Source organism: Onychomys torridus, chromosome 4 (assembly GCF_903995425.1).
Source record: "Onychomys torridus chromosome 4, mOncTor1.1, whole genome shotgun sequence".
NCBI lineage: Eukaryota > Metazoa > Chordata > Mammalia > Rodentia > Cricetidae > Onychomys > Onychomys torridus.
In genome coordinates, this window is record NC_050446.1 from 9,492,285 (window position 1) to 9,514,809 (window position 22,525).

General features: G+C 49.4%; 1 protein-coding gene across 1 annotated transcript in view; it reads right to left on the bottom strand.

Annotated features, from left to right (window-relative positions):
* Window positions 1–22,525, bottom strand: part of LOC118582776 (mediator of RNA polymerase II transcription subunit 27) — an 87,970-nt gene that overhangs the window by 7,820 nt on the left and 57,625 nt on the right. Inside the window, exons 3-4 of the mRNA XM_036185874.1 lie at window positions 19,595–19,702; window positions 9,176–9,217 (exon numbers count right to left, since the gene is read on the bottom strand). Of these exons, the coding sequence (XP_036041767.1) occupies window positions 9,176–9,217; window positions 19,595–19,702 (150 nt within the window). The remainder of the gene's footprint in view (window positions 1–9,175; window positions 9,218–19,594; window positions 19,703–22,525) is intronic.

Below are 22,525 nucleotides of genomic sequence, written 5' to 3' on the forward strand. Positions count from 1 at the left end.
TGCTAACCTGTCCCTAGCTCTAGGTTTTACCTGAGTTGGTCTGGAAGCACCGTTGAGTTGGCAGCAAGCTGAACATGTGTTGCCAATGTGCTCATGCCAATTCCCCCAGTCCGGAGAAGTAAAACTGACCCTTAGGAGGGCCAAGATTCTTTAACATTGTGAATGAGCCAACCAGGTACCTGGGCTCCCCAACAATCCTAACAGCAGTAACCCACCCTTGTGAAGAGGAGCTCCAAGCAATGCTCAGGAGTAAATGATTTGTGGGCTCTGGAGCCAGACATATGGGAGCTTGGCATGTTAAGGGCCTAAAGAAATAGCAGCCCCTGCTAGCAACCTGCACCAGCTTTAGGATGAATCCTGAAGGCAGTGTTAGAAGTCTTCATTCTATGAAAAGAGAAGTCACCATTATCTCAAAATTGGATTGCTCTGAAGTCCTGAAAGTGGTGTTGGGGGCCATGGGAATGCTGCAGACAGAAGCTTCTAAAACACGGCCGGGGGAAGCAGGGGATTTGCCACTTACTATGCAGCCCTAGCCTCTAATCAGAGACAGGATTTGTGTGCCATGGGCTCAGCAGGCCTGGGGCCTGAAGAGGAAGCACAGAGGCCCACAGGGACGGGGATTACTCTGGTGAGATCGATACTCTGTGCTTTGTGTGATGAAGAGGGCCATCTGCATGGCTCTGCAGAGCTTATCACTGTCACTGGGGCCAGGTCATGCTGGTCTGGACAAGATCAGCAGGCTTGCTGGGTCAGAAAGGAGAGGTGGAGACGGACCCAGCAGCCCCTCAGCCCTCAGATGCAATGTGCTTTATACAGTTTCTGGCAGGCACAGACTGGGGTTTCTAAAAATGAGCATCTGGTTAGGGAGGGATGCACTACCCTTTAGAGTTTCCAGACACGATACCACTAACGTCTGGAAGAACCCTCAGCTCCCTGGACCCAGGCACAGACTGGCAGTTGATGGCCTCCATGGTCAGCTGTGTGCTTAAACACCCTAGCATAGAATGCAGGGTCCTGGTCCCAGCCTTGCCTCCTTTTAGCCCACAGCTGACACTGCAGCAGCCATGAGCCTGCCTAACCCACCATGGCTATCTGACCCTGTCTGGAATAATCTTCTCTCACCAAGTCCTTTCAGTATTGACACGCAGCCTGGTAGCTACCTGTCCTGACTGGTCCTGGTGCTGAGGCATAAGCTCCCTTGTGTGTGGGCACTGTCCACGCCTGAGACCCGATGTCCCTGTCTCTAGGCTGCACTCTCTGAGAATGAGGCCACCTGGGCTGCATTTTTGTCCCTGGGCCAGCTTTGGACACTGGAAAACAGCAGGTCTCTGCACTGGGCACCACTGACATAGTAGGACCTGGACTAAAAGAGATTAAGTGGGAAGGCCCCAGGCAGCTGAAGAGGAGGGGAGGAGAGGGGAGGGGAGGGGAGGGGAAGTAGTCTATGGGATGGGAGGAGAGCTGAAGTGCCTGGGAGAACAGGGACACCTCACTCCTCTTGGAGACAAGGAACTCTCCAGGCCCCTGACCACTGTACACTTTCACACAGCAGGGCTGATGTGTTCTTGACATTTTTTAAGGGTTAAGGAATTGAGGCTCTTCATTAGATGAAAAAAGCTGAATGCTTTCCAGATGGTAAAATGCCAGACTGTCAGTGGCTCCGGAAAAGTCTTGGCCTAGAGGCACCTGAGTTGTTCCTCCCTCACTTGGTGCCACGTTATTTCTGCAGTTGACACACAGTCATGCCTACTTCTTCATCATATTTGCAGCAATGAGACAGTGGCCCTTGTGAACTCAGGACTAGTGCATCTACTGCAGGCCACGAAAGTGTGGAGATACTGGTGGCAGGCCCTCTCAGGACAGTAGACATTGTCCCAGGTCCTATCGAGCTCCTCAATGGGTAGAGCTGGGGCTGTAACTCTTGAGTATTTTCATACTGGAGCTGCTCTCTCTTTGGCCAGAAGAAGAGGTAACAGACCCAGAGAAACAGGAAGATGGAGGAAGCTTTGGTGGGAGTGGATGGGGTTGCCATGGTGGCTGGATCTTCAGTTCAGTTTACAAAAATATCTCCCTTAAAATGGAGCCATGCACATAGATAGCTACAGATTCCAGGTTCTGTGGTTCTTAGCCCCTGTGATAGCAGCAGCAGCAGCAGCAGGAGCACATGCCACACACTTGCTAGGAAACTTTAGTGCCATGCACCTCACCACTGGTGATCTTCATAACACATACCCCACAAAGGAGGAATGATCTTTTTTGCCTTTTTGCAGAGGAGCTGAACTTACAGAGGACAAATTCTTGGCCTGAGGTTGCACAGCCCATGCTTTAAACTACAGGGTCTGCTGTGAGGAGGAGCCAGGAGCCCTGAGCAAGGGAAACTGACCAACTGGGAACAGAGGGGATAGAGGGGCCTTTCCTTAGGAGGAAAAGGCCATTGGCAGAGCAGTAGGGACCACATGTACACGGAAGTTACTTTAAATGTCCTTCCTACGACATCTGTTCACCTCACATCATACTTTCTCCAAAACAGATGATGAAAATGGGGAGGCATGGCTAGGATCTGAGCACCTGCACATGGCTCTTGTTGGAACAGTCACCACAGAAAGCATGATGGGAAGTAGCTAGGCTTGGAGTGTATGGACCAGAAGTGCTGTGGACCAGTGGTGCTAGCAGCTTGAGCTGTGGATGGTGACATCTAGGAGTGGGAGGAACCAGTCTTCCCAGAAGTAGCTGTCAGCTCTGATGGCCTGTCCTGTGTCCCTTCCCTGCAGGAAGAAGGGAGCTATCAAGATGATGAATGGCTGTCCTGTGACCCCTCTAATGGCAGAAAACCATACGTTGCTCCTGGGGTATGTTCAAGCCACTCAGTATGTCAAAGAGGCCAGGGAGGCTGGCCAGGCTTTCCTGGGTCTATTTGCTGTACATAGCTGGGTGCATGTGAATACTTGAGCTGTGACTACACTGTGCCCACCAGGGAGCCTGAAGGAAAGGGACTTGGGGCTACAAGAGGAAACCTGTTCTGGGAACAGACACTTGCAGGTATGGACTAATCCTTCAGGGAAGTTGGTGTAGTGGGGGCTCTCTGGCAGCCAGGTCAGCCTAAACACTTCTTCCTCTTTGCCTTGGCTCCCAGGCCTGGGTGAAGTTCCTGTTTAGCTAGCTAGCCCAATCGGTTTAGTGGCTGAGGGCATGGCACCCTCTAGGATGACCATGAGACCACCTGCTTCTCTCTCCCCCAACTCAACAGCCTACTCCTACGCACACACCTTTCTTCTGTTTGGGAGGGGTAACCTACCTGCCTACGCGAAGCTGTTCATCTGTCCTGGTACTTGTGAAAGCTCTCTCTTTCACAATGGACAGACTCAGCTCTGTCCATGTGGGACACACTTGTGAGGATGTAGCAGCAGGGCGCACAGACACAGAAGCAAAGCAGTGCTACATTGTGCTCCTCATTGTGTTGGCTGAGGGTCCCTCCAAGTGTGACAGCCTCACTGGTCCAAGGGCTGGGTAGGGTATGGCCTCAGAGTCTCACTTCAACCTCTACTTCTGCAGGCCTTCAGGTGTGGTGTCCTGACCACGGGGTCTTGGTTATTTATTTATTTTTTCCAAGGAGAAATGTGGAGGAGATTGGCAGTGGGTAGCTCAGACTACTTAGCGAGCCTCCTGGGTGATGTGAGATGCCATAGCAGGGCCAGTGTTCAGGTCACATCTAGTCCGGCCTTACCGGGGGAAGGAGTCCTTCAGAGGACTTGGAGCTAGCATGGACTGGGTATGAGGGTCACTATGGGAAGGTGCAGAGTCATGCAAGGCGCTCAGTGGACACAGCCTCCTGTCTGTCAGAGTCTCCTGAGCTGACTCAGCCCATCCTCCTGTAAAGTGCCTGATGGATGCCCAGTGGCATTTCTGGACAGAATGCCCCCAGGAAAGGCCCTGTCTTTCACATCAAAGAATGGCTGAGTGAAGAGACAGGGGATGAGGGCGATGGCACCCTGCAGGGCAACCCACCTGTCTATGTGGTGTGGGAATTGATAGGCTATGCACCTTCTGCTGACCGTGGAACAATGGCAGTGGCTAAGAGTCTTCTGTGGCCACGTGGCTATGTTTTGTTCCCTACTGCAGGTGACCTTGAGGAGCAGGGTCTGGCCCCTCAGAGACTATCTTTTTCTATCCCCCACCCCTGCCTGCCTGGAGCCTCATGTGCTCTCCACCTTTCTCTAGCCCCTGCAAGGACTTAATGCAGTGAACGGCTGCAGACTGGCCCTCACTCCTCCCAAGCTGCTGGAGGAAAATGCACACTGTTTTGAAATGAGGGGGTTAAAGATCAAAACAGTGAGTGCCCCTGCAGAGTTTAAATGCCAGATAATATGAGCTTGCTTGAAGCCTTGCTGGCTCTGTGATTCTGGCCTTTCAGAGGGTCCCTATTTCTAAGTCTCATTCTCTGAATCCACACTGCTGGAAACTGGCTGGCTATAAAAAGCCGTTTCGCCCTAGGATGAAGTGCAAGGAGCCTCTGGGGTAGTGCAGTAAATGACAGGCACCTGTTGGTAGCCATAGCCTCACAGCAAGCTGTCCCCAAGCAACTACTGCCTTGCACTTGGGTACAGTCTAATGAGTAAGATAGAAAAAGGCTTGCTGACGGTCAGTGTCCACAGACAAAAGGCAGGACACATTTTACTCCTCATGACTGGTGTGTTGATGAGCAGTGCCTGAACCAATACAACCATGCCAGGAAAGGGAGTCCTCGGGTGCCACCAGAGCGTGAGGGGAAGAGAGGCTGGGGGAGGAGCTGCAAGTTGCTTGCAGTGGCCAGGAAATCTCAGCTCAGAAGTGGGTCAACTGATGCAGTATACCCTGAAGTCCAGCTTTTTGGGAAGTGGGTGACTCTCCTGGAGAAGTCCCCTCACTTAAGGCACAGAACCTCCTTGCCACAGTAAGCTGTTCTCCTGACACATGGGACACCATTGCACTGGGCTGGGCTTTTCTCGATAATCTGCCATTGAATGCCGTGTTGGCTGGTCTACTGGAGAGGTATAAGCAGGCTGATGAGGGACAGAAGAGTCATCTCCATGCTCTCAGCTAGCATCCACTACTAGCAGCATCATTAAGCACACCCCACATTTAAGTGGGTGCAGGAAAACGGAAGTGAGAAAGAGTGGATCCTAAAAAGCAGAGTTTAGAAGGCTGCCTGTTCTCTGGTGCTGACCCTTGACACTAGCCATCACTCTGAAGGCTGTGCCAGACAGAACTGGCCTTGCATAAAGTGGCCCCAGATCTGCCTTCAATGTGGGGCCTGGCTGTGGGAAGGGAATGGAAGCGGGACAGATACCAGGTCCATCTTCTTCATGCCACCAGCCTTCTGCAAGCTTAGAGCACAGGCTCCCTGCTGTCACACCATGCCACACTCGTTCCATGGGACCTGACTAGTTGGAGCTTTCCTGAGAGGATTAAGCTGGATTCTGTAGTACATTATTTTCTCAGCTATCCCTGCATCTGACAGTACAGGTGATCTCTGGCAGGCTCTTATTTGCCCTGAGAGGAGAGAGACCTCACCATTACCTGTCTTTACTTCTAACAAGAACAATGCCACCTGCACAGTGCCAGTCTTTAACCCAGGGCAGGTCAACATTGGAGGTTAATCATTTAGACACAACAGCGCAAGGGAGAGAGGACAAAGAAACCCACAGGGTCTGGGCACGTGGACATGTACCACTCTATTTGGGTAAAACACCACCACTTGGGATCAGTCCATTCTCACTACTTCAAACATGCCATGTAAAGTACATGGGGAGACTGGCAAGTGCCCATAAATCTCTCCAACTGCCCTAACAGTCCATTTTAGACAAAGACTGGCAGGTTGTTTCCAGGGAGGGATGGGTAAAAACATAGTAGTACAGTCTAAATCTGTGCTTCAGAAAATCCCCATTTCACACCCTGCCTGAGTTCCTGATAAGCTTCCTATGCATTCAAAAATCAACTCACTCAGGACAGAATAGCCTTTAAGGAAGCAGGGCAAGGGGGCCCCACTCGAAGAGAGGATCACTACCAAAGACCAGGTTCTGGGCTGCAGGCTGCCAGGCTCCAAGGCTTGAGAAGTCCTGAGGGTCATTGTGGAAGAAAAGAAGAAGAAATTCATTGCTATGCCACAGAGGGCACAAAGGTAAGAACCAGGTTAAAAGACAAACCCAGTTTTAATAGTGCTGACTTTTCTGGCAAAACAAGACTACAATCATGAGTGGTTTCCTTTCTTCTCTTTGAAGTCAACAAGGAAGGAAAACTGTCAAGAACAGCACAGAAAATACCAGGGTTTACATTTGAGATGGTGTTTGTGCCACCCATGCCAGCCACACCAACCCTCCTAGCTTGGCAACGTAGCAAGAGTGCAGAGTCTGTCCAGGTCCTCGGCACTGAAGGCTGGCTGGGTATGGCAATCACAGTGCCTGCTGGACTGGGGAGCAAGGCCAGATCTGGTTCTATTTCTAGGGACACTGGGCTGAAGAAATGCCAGCAGGCCAGAACAACGATGTTCTCAGTTAAGTCATGTCCCAGTTCTTGAGCTGTCTTGAGCTCTATACTAGAACTGGAAAGGCAGCCCAGACAGACCTACAGGGACGACCATGGCCTGTTGTACTTTTCCCAGCACTGTGACCAAGAACCCAACAAAGTGGAGAAAGTTCCATAGAGGGCAAGGCATGGCAGCAGGGGGCTCCCTGGCTGCAGGAGTATACAGCTGGGACTCCACACCCCTTCTCATCACCCAGAACGGAATGGAAGCATAAACCCCAAGGTCTGCCTCCCAGCAGCCCACTTCCTCCAGTTAGGCCTGACCTCCCAAGTTTCACAAGTTCCTGAAATGGTGCCACCAGCTGGGGAACATATAACCATATAACATATAACCCTGTGGGGGACAGTTTACATTCAAACTATACTAATTAGTGATCTTACTGAAGCCACCATATTGGGGTACATATTTTGTCAGGTCATCTAATTCTACCTCAAATGCCAACTGCTCCTTTAGACCACTGTTGACAACTTCCAAAGCCCTGGTACCTGTGATGCCTCATCTCTGTCAACTGGATTTAGAGTTACGAGGGAAACACAGCTATGTGGGGGTCTGAGGGTTTTTCCAGAAAGGTTGAACTAAAAAAGGAAGGGTCCGCCCTGGATGTGGACAGTGCCATTCCATCTACTGGGTCCTGTACAGAATAAAAGGAGGAAGAGAGCTGAGCACCAGCATCCATCCCTCTGCTTCCTGAATTCTGTCTCCCAGCTGGATACTGACTGTGACAGCCTTGGCTCTGGTTTAGGCTCTCAGCTTGCCCACGGTAGCCTCCTTGTTTCAGGGAACACACTTCACTCAGGCATGACAAGGTCATGAGACTTCCTAAGATGTGCCGTTCAGCCTCAAGCTGTGCTTATGACCGCAAACTGGACTGTAGTCAGGGTGATGAGAAGGTACCCACCATGCCTTCTGTTGGCTGCATCCTGGGCAGGGGTCATCCCTCATAGAGGTGACATATTAATGAACTAAACAGAGGAGGCTACTGAACATGTGAAGGCACCAAACTCCAAGGAACTGTTTACTTTAAAAGGGCAAATTCCACATTAAGAAAATTAAAAAAAAAAAAAAAAAAAGGCCTATGCCTCCTGGCACACCTTGGGCACAACCTACTCATGGAAAGAATGTGCGAAGGGTCCCAGCTTTGAGTGGTTCCTCAAGTGTTCCTTCCTTCCTCCCTCCCTCCCTCCCTCCCTCCCTCCCTTCCTTTTTTTTGTATGTGGAGCTGAGGATTGAACCCAGGGCCTTGTGCTTGCTAGGCAAGTGCTCTACCACTGAGCTAAATCCCCAACCCCCTCAAGTGTTTCTTACCAGAGAACAGTATCCAAATTCTGTCCCCATCCCCGAGACAGACATTTGCCTACTGGGGCTCTTTGCTTAAGATTCCCCATGAACTCTTCCTGGCCACTCTAGTCTGAAGGCCGCTCCTCCTCTGGTCCTCTGCACAACCCCGACAGCCTGTCTTCTTGTGTTATTTCCCTGGTATTTGGGACCTAGCACAGTGCATGGCAACATGAAAGGGTACCAGAGAGAACCAGTCCTTGTCAAGGGAACAAATGAAATGGCGGCTGTTGGGCCACAGCTGAACTAGAGGCCAGTGCACAGCACAAGGGACAGGACTGCTGCCTGTGGGGAGCTGGGCCAAGTGCTTTAGAGGTGTGCAGTGAACCCACACACCACGGGGACAGGCCACGCCAGGGCCTTTCCCCTCTTGGAGCCGAGGAGCTGAATTTTCACGTCATTTCTCACTTTACTTTTTACGTGTGTGAGTGTTTTGCCTGCGCCATGTACGCGCAGTGCTCCCTGCCCTCAGAGGCCAGAAGAGGATGCCTGATCCCCTGGAGCTGGAGGTACAGACAGGTGTGAGCTGCTATATGGGTGCTGGGAATTGAACCCAGGTCCTCTGGACAAGCAGCAAGCACTCTTTTACCACTGAGCCACCTCTCATTTTTCTCAACAGTTCTTTCTGCATGTTTTAGGAAAAATCCAAACAAGCAGTCGTGAGGGCAGGTGGCCGGTAGAGTGGACTGGTTCTTTGCTGCCTGTTTCTCTCAGCACCTCCATGCACTTGGGCAAGACCACAGGCTCGGAGAAACTGCATTTCATCACTGGGTGGAGCTTGGAACCACCTGGAAGTTTCTGCCTTAATACAGTCTGCATTACACACAGTAAGTCACCCCTGTGAGGAGACAGTCCTCTGGGCTGATACTACATTCACCATTACTATCTCAGAAACAAAGTATGGCCACCACTCCAACCTGCTCTCTGGTATCCCTTTGAGGCTATTCTCCTGCTCTACCAACCTAACTACTTACCCATGTCATGTAAATGGAGCCGTACAGTGGGAAGCTTTGTATGTCAGTTTTTCCCACTCATGTAGCTCAGATAGTAGCCTGTGCAGTAGAGGATAATCCTGACTCCTGATCCTCCTGATTTTGCCTCCTGAGTCCCCAGGACTTTGTGCCTTCTAGGCAAGCCCTCTTCCTAGGCTGAGCCACAGCCCCAACCTTTCATTTTCCCTCTCTTGTTTAAAAGGCCTCTGAGTTGAGAAAGTTTATACCCCAAAGCATTCCTGGCTTCCCTGTGCCTCCTGAGTAAGATACAGAGAGGAAAACTTACCTTCTGGAATACTTGATAGTTGGATTTGGACCATATGTCAAGCTATTGGGAGAGAGAGAACCAACATCAGTTTCAGACAACAAAAGGAAATAAATGTGACAGAGTGGGACCCAAGGGGCAGAGGCCTGCCTCGGCCTGCCTAAGTTTCTTCTTCACCAAGCTTCAGGTGACTTAAGAAATGAAATAAGGAGAGGCTGCGGAGCAAGGGGAACACTCCTCCACTGTTGGTGGGAGTGCCACTTATATAGCCACTGTGGAAATCAGTATGGCGGTTTCTCAGAAAATTGGCAATCAATCTTCTTCAAGACTCAGCCATACCACTCTTGGGCATTTACCCAAGGAGTGCTCACTCATACCACAAAGATACATGCTCAACTATGTTCACAGCAGCACTATTCGTAACAGCCAGAACCTGGAAACAACCTAGATGCCCGTCAACTGAAGAATGGATTAAGAAAATGTGGTTCATATACACAATGGAGTACTACTCAGCAGAGAAAAACAGTGACAGCATGAAATTTGCAGGCAAATGGATGGAACTAGAAAATATCCTGAGTGAGGTAACCCAAACCCAGAAGAACAAACATGGTATTTATCCACTCATAAGTGGATACTAGAAGTAAAGCAAAGGATAACCAGACAACAACCCACAATTCCAAAGAAGCTAGCTAACAAGGATCACCCTGGGAAAGGGAAATAGATGAGATCTCCATGAGTAAACTGGGGATGAGAGGTGGGCAGTGGAGGTTAGGGGATGGGGGATGAGAATATAAGGGAATGGGACGATTAAGCTGGAACAGGGATGGAGTGGGAAAACAAGGAAAGAGATACCATGGTAGAGGGAGACATCATGGGGATAGAGAGAAACCCAGTGCTAGTGAAGCTGCCAGGAATCCCCAAGGATGACCCAGCTTGGACTACTAGAAATAGTGGAGAGGGTGCCTGAACTGAACTGGCTTATCCCACTGATCAGATCGGTAAATACCCTAACTGTCATCACAGAGCTTTTCTCCAGTGACTGGTGGAAGCAGATGCAGAGATCCACAACCAAACACCAGGCCAAGATCCAGGAGTCCAGTCAAAGAGAGAGAGGAGGGATTCTATGAGCAAGTGCATCAGGATCATGATGGGGAAACCTGCAGAGACAACCAAGCCAAACTAGTGGGAACTCATGAAAGTTGGATCAATGGCTGTGGAGCCTGCGTGAGACTGACTAGGCCCTCTGCATGGTGAGACAGCCGTGTAGCTTGAGCTGCTTGGGGGGCCCCCTGGCGGTGGGATTAGAATCCATCCCTGGTGCATGAGGGGGCTTTTTGGAGTCTACTACCTATGATGGGACACCTCGTGCAGCCTAGAGCAGGGGCAAGGGCTTGGACTTGTCTCTACTGTATGGGCCTGGGGAAAGTGGGAGGTTGGTTGGGGGGTGGAGTGGGAGGAGGGATCTTTGATTGGTGTGTAAAATGAATGAAAAAAATTTCCTTAATTAAAAAAAAAATGAAATGAAATACAAGGCTATGGGGTCATCAATCTCCAGGCTCCATGGCCTGAGCTTCCTGCTCACTTTAGAAACTGATTCTTAGCTAGGCGGTGGTGGCGGCACACACCTTTAATCCCAGCACTTGGGAGGCGGAGCCAGGCGGATCTCTGTGAGTTCAAGGCCAGCCTGATCTACAGAGTGAGTTCCAGGACAGGCACCAAAACTACACAGAGAAACCCTGTCTTGAGAAGCAAAAAAACAAAAAACAAAAACAAAAAACAACAAAAACAAAAAAAGAAAGAAAGAAAGAAAGAAAGAAAGAAAGAAAGAAAGAAAAACCGATTCTTCCTGTCACCCTATGCTCTTCGCCTGGATTGTCCTTCCCACAAGCTTGCACATGGCTCCTCTTGGACTTCCTTCAAAGCTCAGTGTCACTATAATCAGAAAGGCTTTCCCAAGTTACTTATCAAAATATTATTCCCAACACCTATTTTCTTTACTCTTTGAAAAATTAAAGTTTTTCTAACACCAAAGACACGATCTGAATTGCTGTTATTTCTGTTGGCTCCTGATTTGGCCCCCACAAAATGTGAGCTCAGTGGGCAGAGGTACTGGGGCCTGGCACGTCACAGGCATCAGTAGGCCTCTGCTGAGTAAAGAAGAACTGGCACCACACCAGACCCTCCAGACATGCTTTCATTTAATCTCCAGAATGGGTTTGGCTTTCCAGATGAGGAGGAAGTTCAGAGCCACCCCTCACCAAGGTCATCTGGAGAGCCTCTCACAGATGGCAGGATGGCATCACCGGGCTGCTCAAATCTGCTGGCATCGGCAGCCCCCGGGAGGGTTGTTTTTCTAATTTGTTCTTCTCTCGTACATTATATCCCTACCGCAGTTTCCCCTCCTTCCACTTGGCCCAGTTCCCTACTCCCGCCTCCTCTCTCCCTCAGATCCACTCCTCCTCTATTTCCCTTCAGGAAAGGGCAGTCCTCTCAGGGATATCAACCAAACATTGCATAACAAGTTACAGTAAGACCAGGCACAAACCCTCATATCAGGCAGGATGAGGCAACCCAGTAGGAGGAAAAGGGTCCCAAGAGCAGGCAAGAGTCACATACCCCCAACTTCACTACCAGGGAGTTTTGTTTTTTCACTTACAAATACCTTGCTCTCCCCTCTGGAGTGGCTGAGTTTAGAGGGCTAGAGCCAGCACCTTGTTGTTTTCTAGCAGCACTCCTGCTGGGCTCTGGTACCGACTTGGTTAGGAGGCCCTGATCTAAGGAGACTCCATTGCACAAACAAGGAAGCACCAGGTCCCAGATGCGATGTAGGCAGAGCTCATGGAAACCAGCCCAGTCCCCCACATACTGGGGTCTCACGTACAGTACTTCAAGGCTTATTCTAACTGAAACTATTTTGGTTTCCCCAGCTTGCACGGTGACCCATGCCTTCTCACTGTTTCAAGACTTCAGAACAAATGATGAATAGCAAACCCAGAATTACCCCAAGACAGAGACTGCAGGAGCTAGGCTGCCACTCATGGCTAATGATAAGTGAGGAAGCCTCTGTGTGTCCCAGAGGTACTAGACAGGTGACTTTAATATAATGAGGTCAGGAGCTGAGCAAATCCAAATGGCCAGTGAATGGTCTCCTGGACCTGCCTCTGGGGTTGACTGCTGGTCACAGCCGAAGTCTGACCCGGGATAGCTCAGGCCTGTGTGCTCTTGCATTGATTTGCAGCACTAAGGCACACAAGAAGTAGCTGCATGGGAACATGCCTCTGAGCCACAGGAAGTGAGTGCTGTACTTGATTGAGCCAGGTACTCCAGAGTCCTTTTTGTTCTGAGGAACTGCACAATGTGGCTTTCTTAAGAGTCCTTGGAAATTAGAAGCTGGGTTGTACCCAGGCACACATTCCTTTCTCCTAGCTCCTTCCCACTGGTTTCTTGTTAAGTCTTGGGTGCTGAAGGGCAAGAGGTGGCCAGCCTAGCTTCAGAGTTGGTACACAAAGTGGATCTTTGGTCACCCATGTATGCATGTCACTGGGAAAATGTACTCCATCACCTAAATCAAATCCCTCCTGGTTCCCCATAACTTCCTCCTAATAGCACATCCCCAATGTCAAATTGCACCCCCCCCCCACCTGCCCCAGAGAGGCAACATCAAATTCTAGTCTCTGTCCCCTTTAAACCAATAGATGGGAAGGATACTTCGAAACATCTCCAGGCATTAGAGATTGACAGTGTATAGGGCAAAGTGACAAGAGTAACTGCCAGAAACCTCAGCTACAAAGGGCTGGTAAGTTGGCTATGGAAAAAGGCACCTGCTGTTAAGCCTGATGACCTGAGTTCAATCCTCAGCACCCACAAAATGGAAGGACAGAACTGACTCCTGCAAGTTGTCCTCTGACCTCTGAATGTGTACTCACATGTATACATACAAAATAAATAAATACAAAAAGAATACACACTGGTAATTCCCCACCCTGTCCGCTGTGTTGGGAGAAGTCAGGTCAGGTGACTTCAGTGCAGTTCAGCCCAGGGTTTAACAGATGCGGCATTTAAAGACTTCCTGGGAACACAGGGCAAACGAGAATGACTTTGCATTTTAGTTCTACCAAACCACAGCGCCAGACTTTCAATCAGTGTTTTAGGAAGAGCAGCACTGGGGTTGGAACTTGGAAGAGACTTCTTTCTCTTTGCCAGCCGGCAGTTCTCACTGTTGACGCCTCCTGCCCGTTCACACCACACACAGCACACTGAGACAAGGATACCAGTCACAAAGACAGAGGTGGAAGTTGCACACACTCAAAGTTGTAGACTTAAACAACTATCTTAGGAGACCTTCAGTATCTACAAAATCTTTAGATTAAAAAAAAAAAAAAACCTTGAGAGAACAGATCAGGCGCTTAATTAAGATGGACTCCGAAGTCTAATTGTGGATTTCCAAAACATGCCTTGCCTATTCACCACACCTCCTTTTAGAAAGGTTTAAATATGCCATTCAGAACACCAGGGGATGATTCCACCATCTGGGACAGCAAGGCCTTGGACAATAAAGTCCATTTACCTGGTGCACATGGCTGAGAAAGGGACCCAGTAACAATGGGCTCTCCTTTTGCTGGGAACCTGAGGCAGGCGGCTTATACTTGATCTTCTGCTAGGTTTATGCCAGAGAAAGCTGTTTAAATGAGCGTTCTGGAGCCGATGCTCTGTCTCTCCTTAGGGCCAGGGAGAGCTCAGAAATTCATTTCAGGAAGCCAAGGCTGAGCCCAGTGAATATTTATTAGCTCTCCCTTATTTGCTGCAAAGGCAGGCATTGTTAACATTTTTTTTTTTGGGGGGGGTGCTAGTTGCAATATTAAAAAAGGGAACATTATGGAAGCTGCAAACCTTCAGCTCAGTGAACAAGACATTATTCTGAATTGGGGTGTCAGGAAGAGAGTGAAACTCCCCTTGGAATACTGGGCAATACTTGAAGGATCTGAAAGGGCCAAGTCAGTCTCATGGAGCCTGGTGGATGAAGCTGTACTCCTGGGGGTAGTCTGGGGATCTGGTACTGAAGTTCAGGTGGGAGCAGGGTCTATTTTCAGGGGAGTGAAATACAACCCTGTAGATGAGTGGGGTGCTCATGTCTGCTCTCAGGATAAACACCAAGATGTCAAAGAACCGCTGGAAGCAAGATCAGATGCCAAAGGCAAGGTCACTCTGTCCTTGCTCATCTCTTACCTCCTCCGCAGTTGGCAGGGGCTCCCCTTCCACTACTGACACATAGGAATCTCTTCCAACTCACAGATGAGGAAGCTGAGGCTCAGACAACATCACAGCTAAGTAGAGGCCCAGGGATTACCCTGGGAGGAGACTGCCTCTCAGCTTGACTTCAGATGGGACATTACTCAGGGGCCCCTCTACCATGTCACTGGCCCAACTCTGGGGGTGCTCCTGTAGAATCAGCCTCACAAATCCATGCCAGGCCTGCTGCTGTGCCAATCATCGCTGCTAACATTCATTTAGCAGTATGTGAAAGCGCTGGCAGCTTATCAGAAAGTTATCAATTCTTTATTTCATTTCAAAAGGCAGCACACACAGAGAATTTTAAATGATCTAAAATGGACACTTCCAAATGAAGCTCCTAAGCCGCAGCGGGGCCTCAACCTTAAAAGAAAACCTTTAAAGGGATGTCTGTCTTCAAGGCCAATGGGTGACAGATGTGTCAGTCTGGGTGAAGGATACAACCAGGCACCAGAGAAGGATTTCTCGGCAGTTGGACAAGTTTTCAGAGTCATGGAAACTTGTGTGTGGTCATCTTCTTAAGTCTGCCCACCTTCCCAGTCGAAGAGAGGAAACAACTCTCACCAGGAACACAATGCTACGGCTCTATTCTTCAACTTTTCACTTTTAATCAGGACATGCATTTGTTACTAAGAAATTGCTCAAAGCACAACTTCGGGGCACCCTCTGCACAGGAACCCAGCTGGATTCATTCCCCTTTCCCGGTGCTCACCCTTCTCCCCAGAAGTAACAAGAGGCCATTTTTCTGAAGGTCGTCTGAACAATTTCAAAGGCTATAACAAATCAAAATGTTCCCTGCATCTAATATCAAACGGGGCTGATGCCAACACTTATTAGAGAAATCAGATTCAAGCTTCCCCCAACCCCCTCGACCCAAACACACACACACATCCAACTTTGAAGTGGGAAGAATGCGGGATCAGAAATTACCCTGGAGACAGCTCTGGCTGTCTTTGAAGGCTCCCTTTGATAACGCCATTTCTTCTCCTCTCTTACACTCCGAGGCTAAAAGCTGCCTTTTTTATTGATATGGGGTAATTAATGAAGCTATAGCATTAACATAACCTAAATCCCCTAATAAGATAAATTCAACCGAGACACTTCTATTTTTTTCCATCCGTTAAGTCTGACTGATATAAAATCAGGACAATGGCCAAGAGTTCCACACCCTGCCTGTTAGCATGCTGAGTCACGGCCCTCACTCCCTGATTACAGTGAATAGTGGTTGGTAAGTCTGAACAGCAGTTTCATTCTTAGAGGAATGTGCCTATTGGTGCTTGGTATCAAAAATATGCATCACAGGGCATCAAGAGACAGGGCATCAAGACACAGGGCATCAAGGAGTGGCTGTTACAGCAAGGGCAAGGTGACAGTGTGCTGGGATGGATGTTGATGGGAAAGGCTGGCTGGGTCTGGAAGCTGGGTGTGTTCCCAGGGAACGCCTGACCACTACCACAGCATTAACAAGAACGTGCTGGACAAGCACGCAGGACGGGAGGGAAGGCCACAAGAGGCTTTCTGAGCCCATCCAGCAGCGTACCTCAGGCTGAGCTCAGTTCAGCAAATGCAGGGATGCATCTTCCCCACAGCAAAGCTGCAAGGGACACTGTGTCCTTGCAGACCAGGCCTTGAGGTCTGTGGTGTTTTCCCAATCTTATGCTTTGTTAAGGAGTGTGACACAAGTGTGTGCACACCAGACTCAGCCCTTAACTGATGCCTGCAGTGTCTTCTCCTCTGTAAAGTGCTTGCAGAACCTGGGACTAACCAGGCGGTGAGGAGCAGTGTCGGGAGAGCAGGCCAGAGGAGGGCTTCTCTACCAACTGAGGCCTGGCCCTGGCAGCCTTGCTTGGTCTCATTTTGAGGTCTCTACCTGCTACATGGGCCCATGTACACAGGTGCAAATGGGATCAAGAAGTTCCCGTCCCACCACACTCTGAGGCTAGCCATCCTCAAGTCCAAATTCCCTCAAAATGCTCACTTTCTGCTGTATAGTGGAGAAACAGCAATCTTTCATGAGCAGGGTGTGATTGTGGGCTCATGTGTACCCCTTTAGTCTGATCATTTATGATTCCAATGCCCACTGCTTCTTGATTCTTCATTTTTCCATTCTGGCTAAGTCTTTTCACCTCAGGAGGGCTATCCCACCAGCCTCTCTCCCATACATAGCAGTGCTTCCAGGCTGTTCCAGGCACTAGGGTCTACCCTTAGCATACAGTCACAGTACTGGTCTGCATAAGCAATTCCCACCCTAAGCTCCAGCTTCCCTCTCTGTAACAAGAGTCTGATAGCAGTGTCTACAGCAAAGCATGGCCAGGAGGACAGGCTGAGAACTGGAAGTACAGGAGTTACACCCACTAGGCCAGCTATGTTGGCAGATGGGGGTTGGCCGGAGGGAGGGAGGGAAGGATGGGGAGTGGGGTGAGAGCTATTGAAGGAGGCATGCCCTGGGGGAAATCTGTAAAGCATTTTTAAAGGTAAAAGTCTGTCAGGTGGACTAGAGGGCAAGCACTGAGGGAAAGGAAGAATGGGCAAATGTGTGTAAGAGCTTGACTGTTCTGGGGGTCACAGTGGGCACCAAGGCGGGGGGTGGGGTGGGCTGGACACATGCAGAGAATGGGGGCAGGTAGGGTCAGACCTTGCAAAGATGTCTGGATCCTGTCTTGTAAGCCAGATCTCAGAAGCATGTTGTACCAACTGCTGATACACATGCTCTGAGGACAAAGTTAGGACCACAAAAGAACTTGGTGACCTCGGGAGAAAAATATGCATCTTTTAGACACTCATAAGGCACATGTATAAACCAACGGGTCTAAGAATGTCTAAAGACACTTAAGTTCTTGGCTGGGATAGAGGTGAGTGGGGGATGGCTCAGAGCTGGAGGGAGCATTTGCCTAACTGTGAGAGGTTCTATCCTTGTGACTGCAAAATAAAGATAGAGGGGGACCTATTTGTAACCCAGGGTTTCTTAAACTTGGGCGCATGGGCTGTCCTGTACCTAACACCCATTAACTTCTACCTCCTACTCTGGGAAGGTTGCTCCGAGTGGTACTGGGATGGTGGGAAGCGTGGGTGTCTATGGGGAGGCTAATCTGCAGGCCAAGGGCAGGACAGACTGTGGGAGGGAAGGAAGACTACAGCCTCGATGGGAGTTGGCAAGAGCAGGTATCAGATAGCAACACTGAGAATGAGGAAAAGACAGTGGGCCTGGGGAGTGAGATCTAAGAGAGGTGACAGCCAGCACCTGCTGACAGCCCAGTCCTCAGCAACGGCAGGCAGGCAGGCAGGCAGGTTAGGCATTTGAGTGGTGGAATGGCCAACTAAAGACAAGGGACAGCAGGAAATCTGAGGTAAGGAGATGAAGAGTTGAGACCCCGACAGGAAGAGTGATTGATCCCTGTGCAGGTAACATGGCTGAGAACAGCTAAGGGGAGTGGGCAGAGGGAGGAGAGAACCCTGGGGAAGCAGGAGTCAGGGAAGGGATGGGCAAGAAGAAAGTGTGGCAGTGTCTGCTGCAGCAGGCCACCAGAGAGGGTGTCAAGAGCGACACAGTAGAGACTACAGCCCAATTTCCTGTTTTGAGTGCAGTATAAAGTACTAACTATTACTTTCTGAGTGTTCCCCAGGGGCAGAGTGCAGGTGTCCCTGTTTGTGACTGTGGACAATCTGGGTTTGGTCAGCAGAACATCACAAGCAGCTCACCAGCAGCACCAACAGCTGGCGGAATCTCCACTCCTGGTCTGAGTTGGGAGGGTTGCTCATTTGTATCCTGACTTGGTAACTGTGCAAGCATGGTGCTAGTTACAGCCCTTCTTTGTTCTCAATCTCCAATCCATGTATGTGTAAGGGAGCAACAGCAGTTTCATACCAGCTGTGACTACTGCATCTTCCAAGCGAAACTTGGAAAGACTCAAGAGATGACCTTCTACGTGCCCACTGTTGGCCAGTCTTCCTGGGAGGCACGCACCAGGCCTGCCTGGTTTCTGCAGCAGACCAGCAATCAGGAACCCTGGCTGCTTGACCCAGCACAATTTTGAATCCCACGCAGGCCATGCCCACCAGACTGTGACCCTCACTCTTCACTCTTGCTCCAAGGACAGTTTGATTTTTCCAGAAAGAAAAGGAAATCTCTCCACAAATGATTTGAAATCAACCAGGAGACCTATATAAACCAGGCAGAGAACTTGGAAGAACAATCACTTTTCTGGTAGCCATGGTCTGTGGCCCGTGCGAATGCTGGGTACTTTCCTCAAATGTAAACCTGAGCACCAGTACACCTGTCACATGCTAAGCCACATCTGCCACCTGCTTTTCAAGAACTGTCTATTCTCATTATCATGTGGCCATTGAGTGTCGATTGCTATTACCAAACACATTTAAATGTTAACATTTAAAATGAGGAAAAGGAAAGGTCCCAAGAGAGGGAGGGGGTTGTCTCAGGCTGGAGAGTGACAGGGGGACCTGGGTGGATCTGTGGGGCAGCTGCTCATCACGCTCGGGAGCAGACACAAATGAAGGCTGTCAGCTCTCATTAGTGTCCTCCACTGCTTCCCACAGAGCCAGATGGAGAGTTCACGCTCAAGAAAGTACAGGTCCATTCGAGTGAAGGCTGCAGGAAACCCATCACCTGGGGAAGCACCTGCCTTCTCATGGGGCCCTCAGCATGTCTGGCTGTGGAGAGGAAGCGTTCTGGGAGACAAATCACCTGTAGGAAGAAGTGGTCTTCCTGCTGAGGTGTTCAGCATGCAGCTGAGATGGGACTTCCCAAGGGCCACGGTGAGCATCAAGGAAAGAGTGTCATTGGGTTGTGGCAAACTAACTTGAGTCTTTCTCATGGCACTTGGAAAAGCAGAATTGCTGAACCCTGGGCTATTGATGTGCTGGTTGACTTGGGAAAAAAAATCTATTTCCTCTGAAGACATGTCTAATGAGGCAACTGGGGTCTAAGGTGATCAATCAGAAATTCAAGTGAGGGCATCGGGCTTGAACTGGCAAGTGGGGGAATGAAACAGTTCTTGTCAAGGGTTCGTCCTCACGCTGACTAGTCTGTTTGTGGATCGCTTCAGTGCTGATTTGCTGGTTTTTTATTATCACTCACTTGGAACTCCATTCTGGGACAGAGAAGACCCCTGCCCAAGACTCCAGGATGCTCACCTTACCATCCTCTGTGTAGACGTTTTCATTATACCCCTTCACAATTGTGCGGTCAATGAACAGGCTCCTCATGACGACAATCACTTTCAAAACCTTTCCCAAGGTCACCTGTCAAAACAGGAGCACATGCATGTGAGGGCTCACACACAACATGCAAACCATACAGAGCCAGGCAGATGGTAGAAACAGAAACCATCCTAATTCTGAGCGAGGCAGTCGAGGACATGGAGGGAAGGCTCAGTGTTTAACGTACTTGACAGATCCAGCCATGGCAAACTCTTCTGTAATATCTATAATGATAGCCTCGCTCACCCCATTGCCACCACAGCTTTGCCTTCTAATCTCTCATCATGTGCTGGATAGAGTACCTGCTCCACCACTTTCCAAGGCCAGGGTCCTCTGATTGGAATACATGGAATACAGTGCAGAGAGCAGAAACAGGTACCCAGCACCCCTTGGTGGAGCTGCCTATTAATGCCTGGTGAAAAGTGGAGAAACAATGTCAAAGGGAAAGGAAAGTGGCCACATGTTATCCGGAAGGGAAACACAGCCCTGACATGCAGGAAGTGCTTTACTCTCTCAGAACCTAAGCACACACCATGGATTAAGACAAGACCTAAAAAGCTGTGTGTGTGTGGCGCACGCCTTTAATCCCAGCTCTTGGGAGGCAGATGCAGGTGGATCTCTGAGTTCGAGGCCAGCCTAGTCTACACAGTGAGTTATAAGATAGCTAGAACTCATATAGTGAGAGCCTGTCTCAATACCCCACCCCCTACCTCCACACACCCACAAAAAAAAAACCCCCAAACAAAAACAAACAAACAAACAAACAAACCTAAAAAGGCTCCCACAATGCCAAGGAAGTGTCAGGCCCTTCAGAGTCATAGCAGTAATGCTGCCTTTCTTTCTGGACTTAGGCAGACCTGGTCCAGAGCCCACCAGAGGCCTATGGTCTTGGATGTTCTGATGGGACCAGAGATCTCAGATTTGCTGGAAGGAAACCCTGCTGGTCTAAGAGAGTCTCAGCCCACACAGCAAGCCTATCCTTCCAGGCCAATTGCTGAGAGTGTCCAGAGACTACTTTCAGGCATCCTTTTCTTGTTTCCCAAAGCTTTCTGCCTGTCTCTGATGACTACTTTCATATTTCCTTGAGCAGTCCTGAGTGCTGGTGAGCATCCTGACACCTAGCTCCCTTTACAGGTGCTGGGATGATGTTTCCTTCCATTTTGGGTACCTTACCTGTACAGAACATAAGCACAGCAAGAAAGAGCTAAGACACACTTGTTTACATTTAAGGATGCTAACAAACACATCTTACTGTGTGCTTTTAATAAGTGACATTCTTTGTGTACCCAAGAATCACTACTTAAGGATGCCAATGGATTACAAATGCAGGATCAGCAGGGGCCTCCTGAAAAGGAAGGAGGGTAGGGCAGAACCCAGGCTACAAGGAATACAGACCTGAAGACCAAGGGCCAGTCCCCCACCACACAGAAGGCCAGCTTAGAAGCTTTAGAAACTGAGAACTGACTTCTAAAAACACCTAAATATAGATGGTTTTAACTAACTGATAAACTGTCTCAGGAATTTGAGTTTCTGGAGACAGATCCTAGAGATGCACACTAAGGGTATCACAAGGAAGACAATGGCTCAAACTTTCCACCTAAAGATGATTACCATTCATGGTTTTGGGAACACTTAAATATTTGTTACATGACTTTCATATTCCTGACATGTACAAATATATGGAACTGCAAACCAAATTCTGACATAATTAATTATGTCATATTACCACGCAGTCTTCAGAAACAGTACCAAGGGCTACCTGGTCTACCTAGGGGCTACCTTCTCTCCTGCTGCCACATGTTTAAGGTGTTTCCAAGTTTCCCTAATATAAACATGGCTACAGTAGTTACTTCTGGTACTGCCACTGCATGTGGGGTCATCATTATTATTTTAAATTAAATTTATTTACTTATGGTGTGCATCGATGTGTGTGGATGCATGTGTGCTACAGTGTGTGTCTACAGGTCAGAGGTAACTTATGGGAGTCTCCTAGCATATGAGATCCAGGGGCTGAACTCAGGTTATTAGGTTTGGAGGCAAGCACCTTTACCTGCTAAGCCCCCTCGTCATCCTAAGGGATGGTAACTGTGCAAGCACGGTGCTAGTTACAGCCCTTCTTTGTTCTCAATCTCCAATCCATGTGCAAGGGAGCAACAGCAGTTTCATACCAGGTGCTTTTGCATCTCCAGTGCTTGGATGACAGATGTGAATCTCCATGCCTGACCTCCAAGTTGTTGTTGTTTTTCAGATTGATTTGTATTTTAAAAAATATGTGTATGTGTGTGGGTTTGTGAGTAGGTGGGGGTCTGTACACATTTGTGCTGGTGCTCTCAGAGGCCAGAGTCAGATGTCCTGAAGCTGGAGTACCAGCAATTTTGTGCTGTCCAACATGAGTGCTGGGAACCAGACCTCAGGTCCTCTTCAAAAGGCATTCTCAGCTGCCGAGCCATCTCTCCAGTCCCACCCCCAACTTGGTTAAATAACAACAAAACATTTAGTGTAGTAAGTAGGGTGTGATAGTGCATGCTCCTCCCCCCCCCCCCCCCAACCAGGGTTTCCCTGTGTAGCTTTGCGCCTTTTTCTGGAACTCACTTGGTAGCCCAGGCTGGCCTTGAACTCACAAAGATCCACCTGGCTCTGCCTCCCGAGTGCTGGGATTAAAGGCGTGTGCCACCACTGCCTGGCATGCATGGTTTTAATCCCAGCACTTGGAGTTGAAGCAGGTGGATCTCTGGTCTATAGAGTTTCAAACTAGCCAAGGCTACCTGGGGAGACTCTATCTAAAACTCAAATCAAAACCAAAACCCCCATGAGCCCAACTCCTGGCCACCTAGTGCCCCCTCTACCCCCTTTCCTCTCCACCGT